This window comes from Sitophilus oryzae, unplaced genomic scaffold (genome assembly GCF_002938485.1).
Source record: "Sitophilus oryzae breed Bouriz unplaced genomic scaffold, Soryzae_2.0 scaffold_1110_pilon_pilon, whole genome shotgun sequence".
NCBI lineage: Eukaryota > Metazoa > Arthropoda > Insecta > Coleoptera > Curculionidae > Sitophilus > Sitophilus oryzae.
In genome coordinates, this window is record NW_022145739.1 from 845,797 (window position 1) to 868,615 (window position 22,819).

Below are 22,819 nucleotides of genomic sequence, written 5' to 3' on the forward strand. Positions count from 1 at the left end.
ACAAGGGGCCGTCCTCTGCCGGAAACACTGCGACCTTTAAGGCCTATTGTGTTTGTCCCCCTTCTATATCTGCACCCATTCTCCTATCCCTGTGCTCTGCACTAGCTTATGCAGGTCCTTGATAGGATGGGAGCATAGTTCCTCCGGTTCTAGCCTAGCTTTCCCAAATAAAAAGTGCCGCTTGCGATCCAGAGCCTCGCAATGTGCTCCGCAGTTTCAGGATCTTTATCGCAGAGTCTGCAGCAAAGACTTCCTTGATGCAGGTTGAGCTTGTTCAGGTAACACTTGACAGTCATGTGTCCTGTCAAGAGGCCTGTTGTAATCCGCACGTTATTCCTGCTAAGCATTAGCAGTTCTTTTGCGGTTTTAGAGCTAAGTCCTTGGATAAAAGCCTTGCTGTGCCTGTGCCCCTGTCTGTTTCTCCAATGGACATTGTGCTTTTCCCTGATCAAGAGTTTTAGTGCACTACGGGCCATACATTTGGGTATTCCCAGTACTGGCTCTGGACCAAGATAGGATGCCGATGATCCCTGCCTAGCTAGCTCATCGGCTTTTTCGTTGCCTTGGATGCCGCTGTGGCCCGGCACCCAGAATAATTTAATTCTGTTCCTTCGTGCCAGAGCTCCCAGTTCACCCAGGCATTCCCAGACGAGTCTCGACGATACCTTTGGGTTCATAAACGCCCCAAGTGCCGCCTGACTGTCTGAGCATATATTAATAAGTTTACCTGAATAAGCTCTTCTATTGCTTTCTCTCGCACATTGTATGTTGAATACGGTTGAGTGTTTATCCACGGAAAAGGATAAGCTTGCCCTTGGTCTTTCCCCATATACTCCAGCTCCTGTTCCTTCAGCGGTTTTTGACCCGTCTGTATACCAGGTTAGTTCATCCTGAAGTAATGTTATATCTGTCCACATTCCTAGATCCATTTTGTTCAGTTCGAATGGTTTGTGATAGTGATAAAGAGGGGTCATTTGGTCCGATCTCATTTGGAGTAGAGATCCTCCGATAGCATTTCCTATCTTTAAGTGTCCTGTTTCTGTCCTATTTCCCAGAGACAAGACACTTTGTTGTCGATCCCATTCTTGCCTCCGCCTGGATCATTATGTGAAGAGGCGGAAGGTCCAGAAGCGCCTCTATTGATGCAGTGGGCGTTGATTTCATTGCCCCTGTTATGCTCAGACAAGCAAGTCTTTGCACGTTACTAAGGCTGAGCATTGTTGTTTGTTGCATTACCTTAGGCCACCATACCAAGGATGCATATGTTACTGAAGGCCTCACCACTCCAGTGTACAGCCAGTGCACCATCTGTGGTTTGAGGCCCCAGATTTTTCCATGAAGTCGCCTGACTACCGCTAGTGTAGTCACCGCCCTCCTTGTGACATTTTCCAAATGTCGGTTCCAGGTCAGGTTGGTATCCAGCATGGTTCCTAGATACTTGACCTCCCCCGAGAGAGGAATCTCATCACCGCAGAGTCTTAGAGATCCTAGTCTCTCCAAAATTCTTCGTTTGGTGAAGGGGATTATTACGGTCTTTGTAGGACTAATATTTAGTCCCGTGTCACCCATGATTCCACAATCTTCAGGGAACATCTTCATTCCACAATCCTTCACCTTCTTCTTTTATACAACATGGTGGGGATTATTATTGCTCGGTACACTTGAGTTTCGTTTTTGTGCTCAAGTCATGATTGTAAAAAAACTTTATCTTTTAATTTCCAGCATGTTCTTGAGGCGCTGCTAATCATGTGCTGAATTTCAGAGTCGAAATTGGCCTTTTCCTAAATCAAACTGTCGAGATAATTAAATTCCGCTACATATTCCAATATTTATAAGTCTTAAAATATCACCCCCAATATTTAATAAAAATCGATGAAAAATGACACAAGATCAGAGCATTCGGAATCTAATAAGGGATTCCTGTCGCGTTTGGATTATAAACCAATAGAAAAATTTGCATATAATTGCCGGTTAAACTTAAACCCCACATTCGGAATTATTTAATCAGGGCGCTAAGCATCGTCACTTCTCGTCGATACCCACCGTTCATCCATCTGTCTCTCTCTCACTCGTCATTCGTGTCCTTTCGCTTTCGTAAGCGGGACCGCGTGATTTCGGCCCTTAGGACCCGTTGCCATAGGGACAGGTTTGGCCCGAGGACCCCGCTCTTTGTCTGAGGCGACTACGACGGTGGCTTTAGGGGGATTAGGGAGCTGCCGCCGGTGGCCGCATTCTTCAGGGGGGCGAGATATCGAGCAAAGGAGAGCGTAATATAATAATAAGGTCGGAACGCGAAAAATTACCGCGTTCGGTCGGTATTAGCTGTTCATTTGGGACCGGCTGCAATATGATATTTTGAAATATTTGTTGTACAGGGTGAGTGCCTTACTAAATAATGCCGGATGCACACACAGAAAAAGCAGTATCGTATCTACAAAGATAATATCATTACGCCAAAGATACACTACTTTCCCTATTCCCCGACTATAACAGTGTTTGAATAAAAATGTATCATGTTATTGCTGACGGAATATACAGGGTGAGTTTCCTACGATGTTCTCTATGGGCATCTTGGAAACTACTGGAGATAGAGAGTCGGTTAAATGGGGAAAGAATTGCAGTTTTGTGGGGTCATAAATATGCGCCTTTCAGATTTTTGAAAAAGTTCATGGCTTACTAGATATTTAAAAAAAAAACAAATTTTGCTATTTTAAAAATTGTCCCTAATTCCATTACAATCTATTTTAGACAAAAAATGTTCAGATAAAAGTTGTAGATATTCACATTCCTAATAAGTTTGTGTTCTCCGATTTTTATAAAACCTGTCATTTTTGACATATGACACAATCATATGTTTTTTTAAATGGAAACCATAGTTGGCTATGACTTCATAAAAGCGCCATTTTTAAGCTTTTCAGCAATATAAGCTATAATAAGTTGCTTTCACAAAATTACTGAGTTATAGCCAATTCTTATCTTTCTTGACTAATTTCACTTAGTTAGCCATGGAAACAAGTTCAATCGTCGTTGCTCTCAGAAATGTGAAATTGTGTCACATCCAATCTTTGTAAATTAAAATAAACAAAAATTGTAAATAAAAATTTTTCAAATGAAGAAAAGCGTGTAGGATTATTGGTTCAACTTTTCTTGGCTATACAGGATACGTTGCCCGGTGAAAGTTACTTACGTTTTTTAGAGAACGGTTTTCAATGGTGTTCAAATTTTGTTGTGATTTATAACTTATAAAAAGACAAAATATGTTTTTAAACGGCTCTTTACAATTTAGATTACACAAACTAAAACTCAAAAAAATTATTTTAGCAAATGTTCAAAAAATCCGCAATTATTTTGAGTACATAAATGCATCTTTTTAAAACTGAATTTCTAGCTATTGTCACAGAACGACCGGTCGACTTAATTAAACTTCTCCTGTTCCGCCTCTTCGAGTGCCTCTCTTAATTCACAAGTTTTTTTGTAAACCTTGTTGTTAACCATACCGCATAAAAAAATCTAAAATGGATAGGTCAGTTGACCGAGGAGACCCATGCAATTGGTCCACCTCCATGAGTCTACATAATTATGATATAAATAAATTTTTAAATAACATTTCTTTCATTGTGGGGGAGGGTTGGTGCATCATAATGAAAGTCATGTTGGAACCACCGTATTAATGCGCGAGTATCTAAATTTATATTTACTAACATGTCTAGAAAACCGTTTTCTAAAAAACGTAACGTTCACCGGTCAACATATCCTCGAAACTGTATGGCCAAGAAAAGTTGAACCAATAATTCTACACGCTGTTCTTCATTTAAAAAACTCTTATTTACAATTTTTTTTTGTTTATGTTAATTTACAAAGATTGGATGTGACAATTTCATATTTCTGAGAGCAACGACGATTGAACTTGTTTCCATGGCTAACTAAGTGAAATTAGTCAAGAAAGATAAGAATTGGTTATAACTCAGTAATTCTGTGAAAAAAAACATATTATAGCTTATATCGCTGAAAAGCTTAAAAAACGGCGCTTTTTATGAAGTCATGGCCAACTATGGTTTCCATTTAAGAAAACATATGTTTGTGTCATATGTCAAAAATGACAGGCTTTAAAAAAAATCGGAGAACACAATCTCATTAGGGATGTGATTATCTACAACTTTTATCTGAAAACTTTTTGTCTAAAATAGATTATAATGGAATTAGGGACAATTTTTAAAATAGCCAAAATTTGTTTTTTTTTTAAATATCTAGTAAGCCATGAACTTTTTCGAAAATCTGAAAAGCGCATATTTATGACCCCACAAAACTGCAATTCTTTCCCCATTTAACTGACTCTCTATCTCCAGTAGTTTCCGAGATACCCATAGAGAACATCGTAGGAAACTCACCCTGTATAATACACTGTCTCAACTATAGGAACTCATTGGTTTCCAATACATCATTTAACGATAACATTAATTGGATTTCAATGGGGATGTTTTTTTATGAAGAGAAATATTATATGACACTATGATACTTATTTATAAGATACACTTTATTTGTCACATCACAGTTTTTGTCAAATATTAAAGAATTTTTATATAGCACAACAATAAATTAAAATGTATTTCACAGATTTCCGGTGTTCAATGGGGAATTTATATATCTCTAAAATATTATTAAGGTTGCCTACCCCCCAGACAAAGATTTTCCCAGATATTTTAATTTTTATGATTTTGCGTCAGTAAATCTTTATTATTTGAAATCATCTAGGTGGCTGTGTGATACCTTTTGTTAATTTAACAAAAAATAAAGATTGTAGAGTAAAATACTTAAGGGTAATAAAAAGATACACGTTTAAAACATATTTTAATTATTACAGAATTAAAACTAGATATAAACCTATAATTATGCGACAAAAATTAGCTAGATGAAATCAAATGCTCAAAAGGATTCCTTTCCTGTTAACTGCTTAAAATGATTGTCTTTTCAAAAGGATTTTTTCATTTTAAAAGGCATATGTGGAGTTCTACCTCGAAAAGCAACTACAATAATTTCTCTCATGTTGTCGACACTAGTTGGTCGAGTTTTGTAAAAACGGTCTTTAACATATCCCCATAAAAAAAAACAGATTAGACCTTCTATAACTAATAGAATCATATCAATTCTCTCTGATGTAGGATAAGTTTGCATTTTCGGCAAATTTCTTAGAAATTTTTTGTTTTAACTGACACAAAATGATAACTAGTTGTTAAAGTTGGACTAATTAGACAGCTATATCACAGCCCACCCTAGATTTTATCAAATAATAAAGATCTACTCAGATTAAATCATGTAAATGAAAATATCTAAGAAAATCTTTGTTTAAGGGATAGGCAACCTTAATAGTATTTTGAACCTTTATTTTTCACACAGAATCCGATTAATATCTAGGGTGTTCCATTACAAAAAACATAACTTTGATATGTAACTTTTTTTGGAGACACCCTGTAGAACTCTCTATATTTTTAAAAAGTGTTCTGAATTAATAACCTACATATATGCTCACAAAATTTCATTTTGATATAAACTGTCGTTCTCCTTGGAGCCTCCGCGGCGTGTGAGAGGCGCCACCCTGTACAGGGTGGGTCAAATTCGACGCTTTTAAATGGAAACACCCTTTTCTATAGGAGATAGACAAAAACTAATATCGGTGTCTGGAGCTCAATTTTTGTCAAAAACATGATAGTGAAAACCGCATATCGATACCTATTACCGTTTCGGAGTTACGGGGTGTTTTTCAAAAATATGCATTTTTAACAAATCGCTGTAACTTTTTTGCTATGGAAAATTTTGTATTTTTATGAAAACATTTCCAAAGCACCTTTTTACGTAGGATTTAATGGTTTAAGTATTTGTTTTTTAAAATTAATAATTTAAGAATTACCAACAGAAAATTTAATTTTTTATATGGGACACCCTGTATATTTTTAATTATTGAAAAGAATTTAAAATTACCTCTCCAAAAATATAACACACTTGATATTTTGCTCGATTCCTCTTCGAGATATAGAGTATATAAAAATTCGCCCGCTTTAAATAAGTAGGCTTTGAACTTTGAACGGCACCGGCTGTAATGCAAAAAAATTCTAGCTGTGAGCATCAATTAAAACGAAAATAATATTTGCTATGAGAGATGCAGAATTTTATAACAATTTAAAATATATTTAACCAACATCAACACATTTAAACTATATCTAATAACAATAAAAATAAATAGCAAACCAAGACATGAGATTTTGCTACAGGTGTTCGACATATCAACCGTCTTCTGTTAAGGACAGACGGGGCACTTTTTGAACATTTCTCGCGGAATTGATTAACTCAGTGGGGGTGAAATATACCCTCTCATAACTGCTAAGTATGTCTAATTCTTGTCTAGATTATAAAGAAGGAACCTTTATTCTTTCGCAAATATATCCATAGGATTAGATCCATGGGCACTAAGTCATGCGGCCTCGACGGCCAACGGCTGGGATCTTGGTTAACTATTCAATTATTCTTGAAATTGGCTGCAAAAATTTGCTGATACCTTCAGCGTTCAGAGGCGGTGCGTCGTCTTGCTGGAAAAATATGTTTTCGAGTTCCATTACGGGCATATCATTAATAAGAGGTCCAAAGCCTACTAGTTAAAAGTGGCGAACTTTTAAAAATTTTGTATTTCGAAGAGGATTATAATAAAATATCAAGTGTGCTATATTTTTCGATAGGTAATTTTAAATTCTTTTCAGTTAATTAAAAATATAGGGGATATCCCAAATAAAAAATCAATTTTTCTGTTGATAACTCTTAAATTATTAATTTTAAAGAAATTATACTTAAACCATTAAATTCTACGTAAAAAGGTGCTTTGGAAATGTTTTCATAGAAACACAAAATTTTCCATAGCAAAAAAGTTACAGCGATTTGTTAAAAATGCACATTTTTGAAAAACACCCCGTAACTCCGAAACGGTAACAGATATTGGTGTGCGGTTTTCACCATCATGTTTTTGACGAAAATTGAGCTCCAGACACCGATATTAGTTTTCGTCTATCTTCTATAGAAAAGGGTGTTTCCATTTAAAAGCGTCGAATTTGACCCACCCTGTACAAGATGAAATAAGTAATATTTTTAACTTAAATTTAAACTACACCTGCGTTTTCAGGTATATAAGCAATTACACTATTCTCTACATTTTTTATTTTATTTATCTTTTTCTGGGACATTACATTTTATGTAAACCTGCTTATTCATACTGGTCACTGCAGTGGCGCATCTAGAGATTGAGTCTGGGAGGGGTAGTGTGAATCAGTGAATATTCAAAAAAGTACTAAATTTGAATTAAATTTTTGCTGGAAGGTATTGTAACTGTGGAAAAAATCTACTTGGATTGGTTTGGATATTCTGTTTTAATTTGTATTATTAACTTTTTTGTAACAATTTTATTTTATACCAAATTTTATCTTATTAATTAATTTCTTTTTGGGAGGGGTAATTGTATAGGGCTTGTTTCTCTCTACAATTTCCTGTCTCACAATGTACCGTTTGTGTCCGGGAAGGGATCATAGTTTCATCGTTGTCGATTTTCGAAAGAAATCAGAACATGTATATTATTTCGTATATTTTTCATTTTATTGATTTTATGGAAAGAACTGTTCATTAAAATGTTGTATCCTATGTTATAGGGCTTATTTCTCTCTACAATTTCCTGTCTCACAATGTACCGTTTGTGTCCGGGAAGGGATCATAGTTTCATCGTTGGCGATTTTCGAAAGAAATCCTGTATATTATTTCGTATATTTTTCATTTTATTGATTTTATGGAAAGAACTGTTCATTAAAATGTTGTATCCTATATTATAGGACTTGTTTCTCTCTACAATTTCTTGTTTCACAATGTACCGTTTATGTCGGGGAAGGGATCATAGTTTCATTGTTGTCGATTTTCGAAAGAAATCAGAACATTTATATTATTTCGTATATTTTTCATTTTATTGATTTTATGGAAAGAACTGTTCATTAAAATGTTGTATCCTATGTTATAGGGTTCATTTCTCTCTACAATTTCCTGTCTCACAATGTACCGTTTGTGTCCGGGAAGGGACCATAGTTTCATCGTTGTCGATTTTCGAAAGAAATCAGAACGTGTATATTATTTCGTATATTTTTCATTCTATTGATTTTATGGAAAGAACTGTTCATTAAAATGTTGTATCCTATGTTATAGGGCTTGTTTCTCTCTACAATTTCCTGTTTCACAATGTACCGTTTGTGTCGGGGAAGGGATCATAGTTTCATTGTTGTCGATTTTCGAAAGAAATCAGTACATGTATATTATTTCGTATATTATTCATTTTATTGATTTTATGGAAAGCACTGTTCATTAAAATGTTGTATCCTATGTTATAGGGCTTGTTTCTCTCTACAATTTCCTGTCTCACAATGTACCGTTTGTGTCCGTGAAGGGATCATAGTTTCATCATTATCGATTTTCGAAAGAAATCAGTATCTGTATATTATTTCGTATATTTTTCATTTTATTGATTTTATGGAAATCACTGTTCTTTAAAATGTTGTATCCTATGTTATAGGGCTCATTTCTCTCTACAATTTCCTGTTTCACAATGTACCGTTTGTGTCGGGGAAGGGATCATAGTTTCATTGTTGTCGATTTTCAAAAGAAATCAGTACATGTATATTATTTCGTATATTATTCATTTTATTGATTTTATGGAAAGCACTGTTCATTAAAATGTTGTATCCTATGTTATAGGGCTCATTTCTCTCTACAATTTCCTGTCTCACAATGTACCGTTTGTGTCCGGGAAGGGATCATAGTTTCATCGTTGTCGATTTTCGAAAGAAATCAGAACATGTATATTATTTTGTATATTTTTCATTTTATTGGTTTTATGGAAAGAACTGTCCATTAAAATGTTGTATCCTATGTTATAGGGCTTGTTTCTCTCTACAATTTCCTGTTTCACAATGTACCGTTTGTGTCGGGGAAGGGATCATAGTTTCATTGTTGTCGATTTTCGAAAGAAATCAGTACATGTATATTATTTCGTATATTATTCATTTTATTGATTTTATGGAAAGCACTGTTCATGAGAATGTTGTATCCTATGTTATAGGGCTTGTTTCTCTCTACAATTTCCTGTCTCACAATGTACCGTTTGTGTCCGGGAAGGGTTCATAGTTTCATAGTTGTCGATTTTCGAAAGTAATAATTAAAATAAATTAATTTCTTTCTGGGAGGGGTAATTACCCCCATTACCCCTCCGGTATATGCGTCCCTGCTGGTCAGGTATACCAGATGGATGCTTACTGAATGATTTTAAAGTTTAAAATTGGTTCAATTATGTCATAATGCCAAGGCTTTACCAATATCAAATGAACCAGGCAATTGATATCTGTAATGCAGACGGATTGGCATCAAAGAGAGGTGACCCATTTTTTGTAAGGAAATAAATAAATAAATGTGGCCATTTGACATTTTTTACAACAGAGCTACCACCTGAATCGCCAGCGGGAAATTTAAATTCTAGTTAGTCAGCTCGGCTATACAAATCGGCTCTAAATACCTTCATGGTTGGCAACAATGAATGGAAAAATCGCGACATCGATGACGCACCTAAAAGTTTAAATAAGGTTGATTCTCACTATACACCTTTCATATCAGCTCCCTTCCGTTTACATAAAATATTAAGTATTTCGGGTTCTCTGGTTCTTGGCTGCAAATTGGGGCTTTAGGCTCCCGTTTGCTCCTTTTATTTTCCATCTTTTATTTTCGTTTCTTCATCAATTTTTTTCCATCTCCTGGGTTGCACACGGTGCCTCGTTGCATCGTTTGCTTTCTGTTTTTTTGTGTTTTGGGATCGGTTTCTTAGCTTCCTGATTCCTTACCGTACTGATGAAGCCTGAAGGCAGTTACATCAGTGTGCACTAGTGTAGGTGTGGTTGTGTGAGTGTGCGTGTCTGCACTGGTGTACATTGGTGTATACGGTTATGAGTTGTTGAGGGCTGAGCAGTTTAATCTTTTTTCTTCTTTTTTATACATTTCACTCACTATTTCTTTCTTTTTCATAAAATATTAAGTATATCATGTAAATGAATAGGACAATGAACACTATCCGTTCCGTTTCCCTTTCGTTCCATATCCTTTCTTTCCATACATTCTTATGGCGGACGAACTGAAGCCTATCGGAAACAGCGTTCAAGTTCTTACATTTGTACCAGGTCTGTTAAAATTTTGCTGATATTTATTTATTCTTTCACCTCTTAATTAAATCTATTACCTTTCTCACAAGATACAAATTTTTAAAATAAAACTTTCGTAATGATATAAATTGTACAATAAAAAGTATGGAACTGATACGGAACGGAAGCTTACGAATAGCGTAATACAATAAAGATACGGAACGAATATGGAATGGATATGGAACGGAAACGAAAGGCATAGTGAGAATCAACCTTAATAATAGGTATCGTTTATATTACTTATATCTTATATCGAAGTAAATTAAATAATTGTAAGTCGACTGATTGTCTAATGAATAGGCTATGTTAGATACCTACATACAATCCCGTGATCGTATTTTTCCTATCTAATCATACTGACATTAAATTACCAATTAGAGCCCGCGTTCGGATCCGGTGCCTTAATGAGCCATTGATCCTCATTAGGCGCGCGTTATACTACGCGCTCTTCCACCCTTCCAACAACACAGGGCGCCTACAGTTCGCTCGCGGGCGCCGGCCAACAACAATTTTATAATTATTCGACCCGTATGTTGGTATCCATGACGGAAAACCGAATCCCGATTGGCTTTGTTATCGAGAAAATGGCCGGACTGGATGCTTACCTATTTATCTTTCCGGGCCGCGCATAGCTGGAAGGGTATCCGGTGACGACCGGTGCGATATGCAGCGGCGGAACACGAACGGGAACAAAAAATGTTTCGATTCTATATTTATTTCCGTGTAGAGATGGGTACATAAACCTGAAAATGCAGGTGTAATTTAAATTTTAGTTAAAAAATATTACTTCTTATTTCACCTTGTATATTTATTTAAATCAACACAATGGGTAACAGTAGGTTTTACTTATACCCCGGTACAGTCTTCAATCCTGGTACTAAAAACCCTACAAAAAACATTACTACTCTTGTTTGAAAAATTACCATAAACTTACCTCGTAATATTTCGGGGTTTCAATAATTATTAAATTCGGTTTTTCCTCTATCAACCATCGTACTCTTACTCAGAAGAAAACACAGTGTCAACAGACGTGCCAAATATGGATATCTCAGTAATGGTTGGTATCTCAATAATAAGTCTACTACTCGTAACATACAAGATATTCACAAAAATGATAAAGAACAGAATACAAACACGCTAGACGCTGCACAACCACGGGAACAAGCAGTCATTTCATATTAGTATTATATTATTTATATTATTATATATTCCTATTATGAGAGAAATGAGCCCTATAACATAGGATACAACATTTTAATGAACAGTGCTTTCCATAAAATCAATAAAATGAAAAATATACGAAATAATATACATGTTCTGATTTCTTTCGAAAATCGACAACAATGAAACTATGATCCCTTCCCGGACACAAACGGTACATTGTGAGACAGGAAATTGTAGAGAGAAATGAGCCCTATAACATAGGATACAACATTTTAATGAACAGTGCTTTCCATAAAATCAATAAAATGAAAAATATGAACGGAACGGATACGTTAAGAGAAACTATCAGCCGAACAAAAGAATGCGAACTTCCACTAGCCATAGCCTTTATAGACTTTGAGAACGCTTTCGACTCGATATAACCTAAAGCAATAACCCAAAGTCTTAGCGAATCAAGGTATTAATAGGCCTTATATAGAAATTCTCGCCAATATATACAAAGAAACCAAAACAAGAATAATGATATATAAAACAACTCCAGAGCTCCCAACTGACAAAGGAGTAAGACAGGAAGGCACAATATCCCCAAAGCTGTTTACAGCAGCACTAGAAGAAATCTTGCGTCAACTAGACTGGACCAACAAGGGATTAAAAATAGATGGAGAATATCAAACCATCTAAGATTCGCTGATGATATAGTCCTAATAGCCAATAGTCCTGAAGAACTATAAACACAAATTAACGAACTAAATGCAGCCAGCAATTATCATTTACCATTCATTGGTCTCAAAATGAATTTAGCAAAAACTAAAGTAATGTACAACGAACTAGTAGACAGAAAAGACATTCTAATAAATAACACAAAACTGGAAATAGTAGAAGAATACATCTATTTGGGACAACTAATGTACAGTACGTCTGCTGGATCTGTGTCTATGAAAGGAATGCGGACAAAAAACATTTAAATAAACAGCAATATATTTTATACGTCGACTTGACGAGTACGTCACCGCAAATCGCTCCGCCCACTCATTTTATTGGCTACTTGCAAACTTGTCGAATTTTTATTGAAGGGACGTGTCGTTTAATTTTTTACGAGAAACATCGAGAGAATATCGTTTCCCCTCTCACGGATACCCCGTAGCTACAGAACGGACAGACGTACTGTACAGCTCGGGATCTCTATTACCAGAAATCAACCGAAGAATTAAGTTAGCATGGAGTCCTTATGGAAAAAAACTCAATCATATTTAAATCTAGAATGCCATTTTATCTAAAGAAGAAAACATTCGACCAATGTGTCGAATACAAGATACGAGGTACTGATGACATATGCATGCGAAACCTGGACTCTTAAAACGGACGTTATAAGGAAACTGCAGGTTGCACAACGCTCAATGGAACGAAATATGCTAGGAATAACCATTTTTTTTATAGATTGGAAACGCCTTATTTAGGGCCGGAGTGTGGGAATCTCCCTCACGCGAGAGGGCCTACCCACTAAAAACCCATCTGTGCTCTAAGCTCGCCAATCTCGGTACCGCCAAAGGCATTTCATCAAGATTAGAGACTTATCATTCTTCTATGTTGGTCTTGTCTGTATAGGGTGAGTCAACGATAAAGTCCATTATCTTATTTGTTTCGGGGTTTACAAAAAAATATTAAATATAAAAGTTATAGGGACGGTTAAGATACACATTTTAAAATTATTATAGAGTATACAGGGTGCTTCAAAAAAGTGTGGCGAATATAACATATGTTTTTTTAAATAGAACACTCTACTTTTTATTTTATTTTTAGATTCTGCGTAAAATTCCATAATTTTTTTATATATAACGTTATATACCTAAAATTAATAGTTTTTGTAATATTTAAATTTGTTTAAACAAATGTTACATTGCAGTGCGATAACAAACTGTCAGTGATGACATGGTTTCTAAAGTTGGAGAACTAAAATTTGGTAGGAGAATTTTATAGAGATATAGAAAAAGACCTATGTAAAGATATTTTAGTTAGATGCTACAGGGTGTTCAAAATATATTTACGAATTTCAACTACTTAAAATTAAGAAATTTCAAATTTTTTAAATGGTACACCCTATATATTATCATTTTTTCTGATCGATTTTACAAAACTCTTCAACTTTTATTAAGTATGTTATTTACCTATTTTTAATAGTTTGCGATTTATTCCAATTTTTTCTATTTTTACCCATATTTTTAATACAATTACGCTATAACATCATAGTTACCATGACAAAAAGTAATAATTATCAAAATTTCTTGTCTGTTAAACAAGTTAAGAACAAAATTTGAATTTTAGTTTAATTTGTTGTAATAAGTATAAATTGTGGAGATAATTGTTACAGATTTTCTGTAACAATTTAATTATCTTATTTTCTGTTTCAGATGAAATGAATTAGTCAATGTGACTGATATACACGAACAAGCCAAGAAAAATATATTTTTTGGTTCAGTACTATATATTATAGAGTACTTTGGCTAGTAGTATAAGAATAGATGTAGATTATCTAGAAAACATCTTCAGTGTGTAATGGGACGGTTTCGCGGCAGTAGTAATATTGGCTTTACCAAATGAATTATAAACTAGAATTACTACGAGAAAAAAACTTTACTGTATGTCGAAGAAAATTCCTATATCAGTAGTCTTCAACAATTAGGTAATCTAGTATTACCTTAATCTGTGGCTATTCGCCCCCGACGCGCGACGGAAAATCAAGTATCCTCTTTCATAATATAGAAATACACCAAAAATTCACGACTGCGGTTTTAGTTTATTTGAGTAAAGTTAATTAATTTTAACTAATACCAGCAATTGCAACTAATTATTAAGCTACTTGTTAAAGATAAGTAATAAATAGTTTGTTTTGTCATGGTAACTATGATTTTATAGGGTAATTGTATTAAAAATATGGGTAAAAATAGAAAAAAATGGAATAAATCGCAAACTATTAAAAATAGGTATATGACATACTTAATAAAAATTGAAAAGTTTTGTAAAATCTATCAGAAGAAATGATAATATATAGGGTGTCCCATTTAAAAAAAATGCGATTTTTTAATTTTAAGTAGTTGAAATTCATAAATATATTTTGAACACCCTGTATCATTTAACTAAAATCTCTTTATATATATATATATATATTTTTTTTTTCATCTCTATAAAACTCACCTACCAAATTTTGGTACTCCAACTTCAGAAACAATAGCACCACTGACAATTTTTTACAACACTGCAATTTAACATTTGTTTAAACAAATTGAAATATTACAAAAACTATTAATTTTAGGTATATAACATTATATATACAAAAGTTATGGAATTTTACGCAGAATCTAAAAATAAAATAAAAAATAGGGTGTTGCATTTAAAAAAATATATGTTATATCCGCCACACTTTTTTGAAGCACCTTGTATACCCTATAATAATTTCAAAATGTGTATCTTAACCTTCCCTACAACTTTTGCATTTCAAATTTTTTTGTAAACCTCGAAACAAATGAGATAATGGACTTTACTCTATCGTTGACTCTGTACCCAGATCTTGTCTATTTCGTCCTTCGCCTTTTTCTTCATAATGTTCCTTAACATGCCGCAAATCGCTTCGATATTTTCATTCGATGATGTTAGAAGGTTTCTGACGTTTAGTAATCTTTGTACCACATACTGTTTCTGCGTTTTCCCGTATATCTTCGTGCGCGAGACACTCAAATAGTGTATGGTTAGCAGAGTCTGACGCCTCGCAATACCAGCATGTAGGAGAGTCAGCCTTGCGGATCCTGTGCAAATACTCGCCAAATACTCCATGACCAGTGACTTGCGTGTTTAGTAGTCCGTGTTTGCTTGGTCGCATATCATCCAATCTTTAATATTGAGTATGAAAGTCTTTGTCCATCCGCTATATGCTTCCCATCGTGTCTGCCATTGCTCTAGTACCATATTTCTGGCCTCTTTCCGGAAGAAAGTTCCATTTTTATATATTTGGTTTCTTTCCTGGATCAGTAGACTGATCAGAGGTATCTTAGCAAGACACAGTACCGCTATTGTTGGACATGCGCAGTATGCCGATGCAACCCTGAGAAGTGAACCTTCTTTTGAGGTTTTATAACTAAATTATCCAGCTTAGATGATTAGATCCTTTACCTTGCGTTGTCCAACGAGAATGACCAGCTCAGTTTTTTCTGGGGTCAGTTTGACGCCCATGCTTTCCAATTTATTTTTAATCGCTAGCGCAGCCGTCTGAACCTTTCCTTCAAGGATCGTGTAGGTGGATGCAGTTATTAAGAGGGCTAGATCGTCCGCATAAGCTGAGATCGTGTTGCCAACACCTGTATCGGTTCTAAGTATCTGACCGTAAATGCTAGGAATAACCAAGAAAGACCGTAAAAGAATAGAGTGGATACGACAAAAGACCCAGGTATAGATGTCATCCACAGAATCAAATCCCTCAAGTGGAAATGAACAGGACACCTGGCAAGAAGGACAGACGACAGATGGGCCACAAAAATTACAGCATATGGAGAGCTTAGAGAGCTAGTAGAAGATCAAACCTGAGATGGGACCATGGTAATAGGAAATTAGCAGGGATAACTTGGGTCCGCATAGCCAACAATAGACAACAATGGGTCCAATTACAAAAAGCGTATCTAAATATGTGAGAAAGGTTATACACCATAATTGAAAATTGTTTGAATAAGCTGAAAATGATGATGATTAATGCTAATAAAAATCTAAAAAAATATAAACTGTGTACGGTATCAATCTATATATTTGCAATAATCACAGTCCGAAAAATTGGTTATTTTCTTTTTGACTGTTGTGCAAAGCTGTACGATTAAGACTACTTTCTCCTAGATTTTGAAGAAAGTTTTCAAGTATAAACCTCTACGAACCAAACCCACACCTCTATCGACTGACCACCGGTACCAGCCCCTTTTTCACACCCACCCCCTCTTTCCCAGTGCCGACAACGAGCCTATACACCACCCTCAGCCCCTATTCTAGCTATTTAATCGCGCTCGGGCGTACTTAATTCGGAATTTCATTTGTAGCGAGGCCGCGTCAGGTCGCAAATCAGGAAAAGGGTAATTTCGGCGACCGGCTCTCTCTTCCTAAATTAATACCGTTACCGGCGGCAGCGGAGAGAGAAACTGCGCTAACTTTATTACCGGCCGCCTCAAGTGCCGTTTATTCGCGACGAATCGAGTTATTTAAGTCGATTATAAACTTTTCGCGCACCTTAAATTCTCTCAAGTTGCGCGACGTATGAAGCTTGCTGGATATTGACTCGGGTTTAAGCGCTTGTTATTAAACGTCTTTGGGAAATTAATTACAAGGTATTTCTTTTTTTAACAACAAGCTTTAGTTTATTAACTTTGGTACAACATTTTTAAACTGATGCAAAACATTTAAACAAAGTGTTTCAAATTCGACTATCATCATTAGAATTTGGGAAACAATAAAAGATACAGGTTAGTTCAAGTTGCGTGTCGATAATCCCAATGATGTAAATTGTATTGCGAGTAGAAGGGGGGATAATTACTGCGACTTTATAGATCTCCTAGCGTGTACCAGCGACTTCGTTCGCGTCGAATTAATCATTTGTAATGGTGATGATAAAGCAAAGCAAGAAATTCCATTAACATACAAACTGGATAAAATTTTCTCACATTTATGTCAGCATGAGAAAAAACAATATGGCGATATTATTATATAACTTGGTAATATTTGAGGGGTAGTTTCATCTCGTTGGAATTTGACTTTCAATAAATCAGTTTGCCAAAAATAAGCTTTTTACGTCAAGCAGTTTAAGCAGAATCGTGGTTAAGAAATTACCCAACTTTTTGGAACACCCTGTATGATTTTTTAAAAAATTTCAAAATATGTAAAAAACCCAAATAAATTATGCTTGTCCAAGCATTTTCAGGAAAGACTAACCGTTTTTTAAATAACAAATATTGTAATATTTGAGGGGCGTTTTCACCCTCTTGGAATTTGAGATTCGAGAAACCCCTCCTTATCGAACCTCTACACCCAATCAGTTTGCCAAAAATCAGCTTTAAACGTCAAGCAGTTTAAGCAGAATCGTGATTACTCAATGGTCAAATTTTATGAAACACACTGTATAAATTTATAAAAAAATCTTAAAATATGATAAAAAAATAAGTTATACGTGTTTAAGAGTTTTTCCGAAAAACTCACCGGTTTTAAAATAAAAAATATTTTAATATTTGAGGCATAGTTTCAGCCCCTTAGAATTCGAGTTTCGAAAAATCCACCTCTACACCCTAAGGTAATCTGTTTTCCAAAAATCAGCTTTTTACGTCAGGCGCTTTAAGCAGGATCGTGATTAATCAATGACAAGATTTTTCGAAACATCCTGTATACATTTTTAAAAAATCTTAAAATATGTAAAGAAACAATATAAAATATACGCATTTAAGCGTTTTTTCAGAAAATTGACCGTTTTTTAAATAAAAAATATTGTAATATTTGAGGGGTGGTTTCACCCTCTTGGAATTGGAATTTCGAAAAATCCCTTCTTATCGAACCTCTACACCCTAGAATCAACCTGTATGCCAAAATTGAGCTTCTTACGTTGAGTGGTTTGAGCAGGATCGTGATTAATCAGTATGTCAGTCACTTAAGGATTTTATATATTAGTATAGATTGTGTCCCCCTTTCGTGAGTTATAATGCATCATACAGTCTATAACCAATTCGAGGCGCAGTTTCGAATCTAGACAAAGTTTCAAGAGCTCAGAACCCAACTTGCCGATAAGCAGATTTATATGCGAATGCTCATAAGAAAATTAGCAGGTTAGGTATGAATAAGCTGTGATACTACTAGGGGCTACACGAAGAAGAAATACTGTCCCTACCACAAGACGACGCCCCAGAAGTTCTCGTTGGGGTAGTAGAAAAGGCGCTTCAAGATATGAAAAATGGAAAAGCAGCAGTGTGTACTAGCAGTCATGACTTATGCATGCGAAATCTGGACACTTACAACGGACATCATAAGGAAACTGCGGGTCGCACAACGCTCAATAGAACGAAATATGCTGGAAATTACCAAGACAGACCGTAAAAGAATGGAGTGGATACGAGAAAAGACCCAGGTAATAGATGTCATCCACAGAGTCAAATCCCTCAAATGGCAATGGGCCTGAACCTGGCAAGAAAAAAGATTGACAGATGGATCACAAAAATTACAGCATGGTACCCACGAGGAATTACGAGACTTAGAAGAAGGCCGAACCTGAGACGGGACCATGATATTAGAAAAATAAGAACGGAACAAAAGATAATGGGCCCAACTACAAAGAGAGTATGTGAGGGAGGCTACACCATAATTGGAAATGATTGAATAAGCTGAAAATAATGATGATGGTGATGATTCAAATAAAGCAATATAAATGAAATAGGAAATATTTGGAAGTATTTAGAATTTTTGACCAAATGGCGCAACTATGTTCCCTCGAATCTCTTCGCTTGAAGCACCCTGTAGGTACACGCATCATGGTATATCAGAATTATAAATATACCTTTCTCACGTTTATGGAATTATTCGGTACAAGTCATACTTAAAGCCATTTCCCAGCGAAACAAAGAAGTACCGTTTAAATCTCTTTTTATTAAAAAAACCTCAATTACTTTTAAGACTGAAAATCTTTTGTGTAGAAAACGGCGAAACGCGATGAAAAATGCACCGAACAATACCTACATCGTCCAAAAACGAAAAAAAAAAAAGAAAAACACAAGGAGCCTGGCAGCCGTATGCGCCGACAGCAACATGATTAGGCATTTCCAGCACAACTCACACATAGACACATAATTTTCAACCTTAATTATGTCAAATTAGTGCAGGTAAAATGACTGACAGCTCGAGGCGTGCGCTCGTTATTATTAATTCGTTAAAAAAATAAACGGAAACGTTAAGTGGATAATTAATTCGTCGTCGATTTACCTGACAATGGAAACCTACCGTCATCCTGCGGCTTGACTGACTGACTAACGCCTCCTTTCCACCTTAACAAGCCAACCGTTTTGTTTAAACGGTTATTAGAGGTGGAAGCCAGGGTGTGAACTGAAAGTTTCTTGGTGCTATTGGTTAATGGAACGATACAACTGATAATTAATGTAATACTTCCTTTCGAATTCCCGTAATTTGCTAGTAGAAAATGCCACGTCATTATTTGAATATTTTATCTGTAGTATACCTGGTGTTTTGAGATGGTAACTAGTAATACAGTAAACTTATTCTCACAATGCCGCGTCCTTTTCTAATTCGAAGTTCAATAAAACACAAGTTTACTTAATCGGTGTAATGAGTTGCATAGAGGCCACTAGCTTTTAATTTTAACAGCCGGGTGGTCGGGGTTCAAAGATCTTAATAAAAGGGAGCCACGAGATTATACTCTATGAACTCGGCATAAAAGATGTTACTATTAAGTAGACTTCAACACCTAACCTGTTGAAGTTAACTAAACTGTTGAGTGTAACTACCATGAACTTCAAATCTTACTATAATTATTTGAACTTAAGTGACTCTAACTTAACTATGAGACTAGACTGTAAATAATACTACTAAAAATGATTAAGCAATTTATTAAATGTCAAAAGTTAATATATCAAGAAATGAAAGAAATGAAATTTAAAATAAATGAAATTTAAATCAAGAAAACTAACTAAAAGTATGACGTCATAATCCCCCTTACTTAAACTAAGTACAAAATCCTGGGTGGATTACAAATATCAAACTAAATCTAAACAGTCTTACTCTAAGTCTTGAAACTACTTGACAATTCCTCCGGCTGAGCTACGGTGCATAGCTATGGGGGCTACGACGGTGTACAGCAGCTCGATGCGATGTCACTGGAGCCCACGGATGTCAGCAGAGGTACAGATACCAGGCAGGTGTAGGACTTCAAAAGATGACACAAAAAACCCTAAATAATATTGGTTGTCTTAGAAAAGAGCCTCAATTATAGAACAAGGACTAGCACAACGTGTAGGTGTCAATAAAGGTAATAAAGAAGGACTAATTAAATCTGAACTTTACCTCAACGAGGGTTTATGATGTCCAACGGGTACCTCTACACGGACAACAGGAACGGATGAAATTCTGGACTGTTCGGTGCTCTACGGTCTGGATCGGTCTTCTTGCTCTATAATTACGAACAACCAAATAAGATTTAAGAAAGATAACACTCAACTAATCTTTCTACACCACGTGGGCGTGGAAAAGTCGAAAACCAGACAACAATATGAACAAAAATCAGTTGAGCATTGACTTGGCATTGAATAGGCAGAAGAATTATAGCATACCTTGGAACTATTCGGGGACTTCTTGGGCACGTGGAATCGGAATATCGGTCGGACAATTTGGCTATTTTAATCCCATTACGGAAATTGGTTGGCGGTCCATACAATAAAATACAACCACGTCTCTAACCAAATATGCTTCGGAAGACTTAATCCTTCTCTAGGAAGACCTGTTAAACAGGGAATGCTTCAACAGAACTACCAACAGGGAATGCTTCACAAAACGGCAACCAGTTCTTCACGACGATACCCAGTCGGTGGATACACAAGTGATGCAAGGATTCGATTTCCTTCACAAAATCAGATTTCAACCGGAAATCTCCCTCCAGGATATAGATAGAGAACTATATATCTCGACTGGTCCAACTCACAAAAAGGCATAAATAAAAAATGATGTTCTAGAATATTTTCCACTGCCATATTTCATATCCAGTCAATGAATGACTTAACTCAGAAATTCAAACAATTAAATGAACGAATTGCACACTGCGATCCACATCAAAAATAAACAGTTTAACTACGAAATTTTATCTGATAATTATAAAATTTCAATAACCAAAACAAAGGATAAATAAATCCAAAAACATGTGATTTGATCTGACAGTGACAAGTGACGGACAGGTGATATCAAAGATAAAGAGAGCTCGACAAAAAATCTACTGCTGGGCGGCCGTATCCAGTGACAATATTGTGTAGCTGTAGCTGTATAATATCGCGGTGTATATCGGGTTGCATAATTGTAAAATTTAAATAAAATAATATTTAACAATAAAATTATAGTAAAGATGATGCAAAAATAATAGTTATTTGGCGATAATTTATGAGCTAGCACACAGAGGTCGTAGCGAGGAAATTTGACTGTTACAACAAGGATGAAACCTTAGGCTCTCAGTAATAGCTCTCTACTGATAGATGTATGTGCTTTGAATACCGGCCTGTTTGGGGAGTTCGCCCTGTGACACCTTGGCAGATACAGGGTGAAAAAGGTAACTAAAATTAAGAGTTACTTAACTTAAATTTGTATGGCTGATTTTTGTATAAATATTGTAGAATATTACTCTGAAGTAGTATCAAAAGTATCAGACACTTTTCATGAACCTGAACTTTTATCAGACGATAGCAAATCAAAAAGTGGATCTTTGATAAAGATAGACTTTATCAAAGCTCCACAAAAAATAAAGGAAGGAACAAAAAAAAGTAACTTTACTTATTTTTTACATGTTTTTTACGTATGTTATTAAGACAGCTACTATTAAGTTATATTTAAACAGTCAGACCGATTGAAATGACCAAACATCCTCTAAACATAAAAATTATTTAGCCATAACTATGAGCGCGAGAGAACTATGCGCATGCGTTTCCGAGTAAAGTAATTAAATATTTTAAAAATACTTACTGCTTTCGATTATTTTTGCATCTCTATTTAAATATGAGATGAGCTTTTTTATTAAAGCAATAATTAATAGTTATTAAAGTATTAATTTATTGAATATAAACTACTCAAAAAAATTATCGCATATTTTCTAAAAAATATTAGTTTGAAAAACAAGATACCTTGAATTCTCTGACTTACGTTTTTAAATAGTTTGGATACTGTAAAGGGAAATATACAAACCAAACCAAACTCAAGAAGGCCGTAGAAATGTTCACAAGACTTGCATCTTTTTCCCCAGCATATTGGAAGTAAGGACTTAATCAAGATGCAGCTGACAGTACCACTGGCGACAAATGTTCCAGTCATGGTACATTTGTTGTCAATGTGGTACCTAAATGCGACTGAAAACTGAAAGTGATATTTTGGAGTGGCAAAATAACCCCAGAAAAATCACTAACCGTGCACTTGTTGCTCGCGAATTTTGTAACTTGGAATCTATCACACCGTACCGAACTCTGATTCTGACGTAATAATTCGAATTTTATTGTCAGCTCCAGAACCCGTAATAGTCTTAATTACACTTTATAATTTTTAAGCTTCACGATCATTCATAAATGCTCCAAAGCCCAATATTTAGCTTATAAAACAATTTTTTTTTTTTTTTGTTAATTTTT

The 22,819-nt window shown here is 35.2% G+C and overlaps 1 protein-coding gene across 1 annotated transcript in view; it reads right to left on the reverse strand.

Moving 5' to 3' along the window:
• LOC115881383 overlaps window positions 1-19,638 on the reverse strand; it is a 33,444-nt gene extending 13,806 nt beyond the window's left edge. The window contains exon 1 of the mRNA XM_030898844.1: window positions 19,413-19,638. Within this exon, the coding sequence (XP_030754704.1) occupies window positions 19,413-19,638 (226 nt within the window). The remainder of the gene's footprint in view (window positions 1-19,412) is intronic.
• Window positions 19,639-22,819: the final 3,181 nt, after the last annotated feature.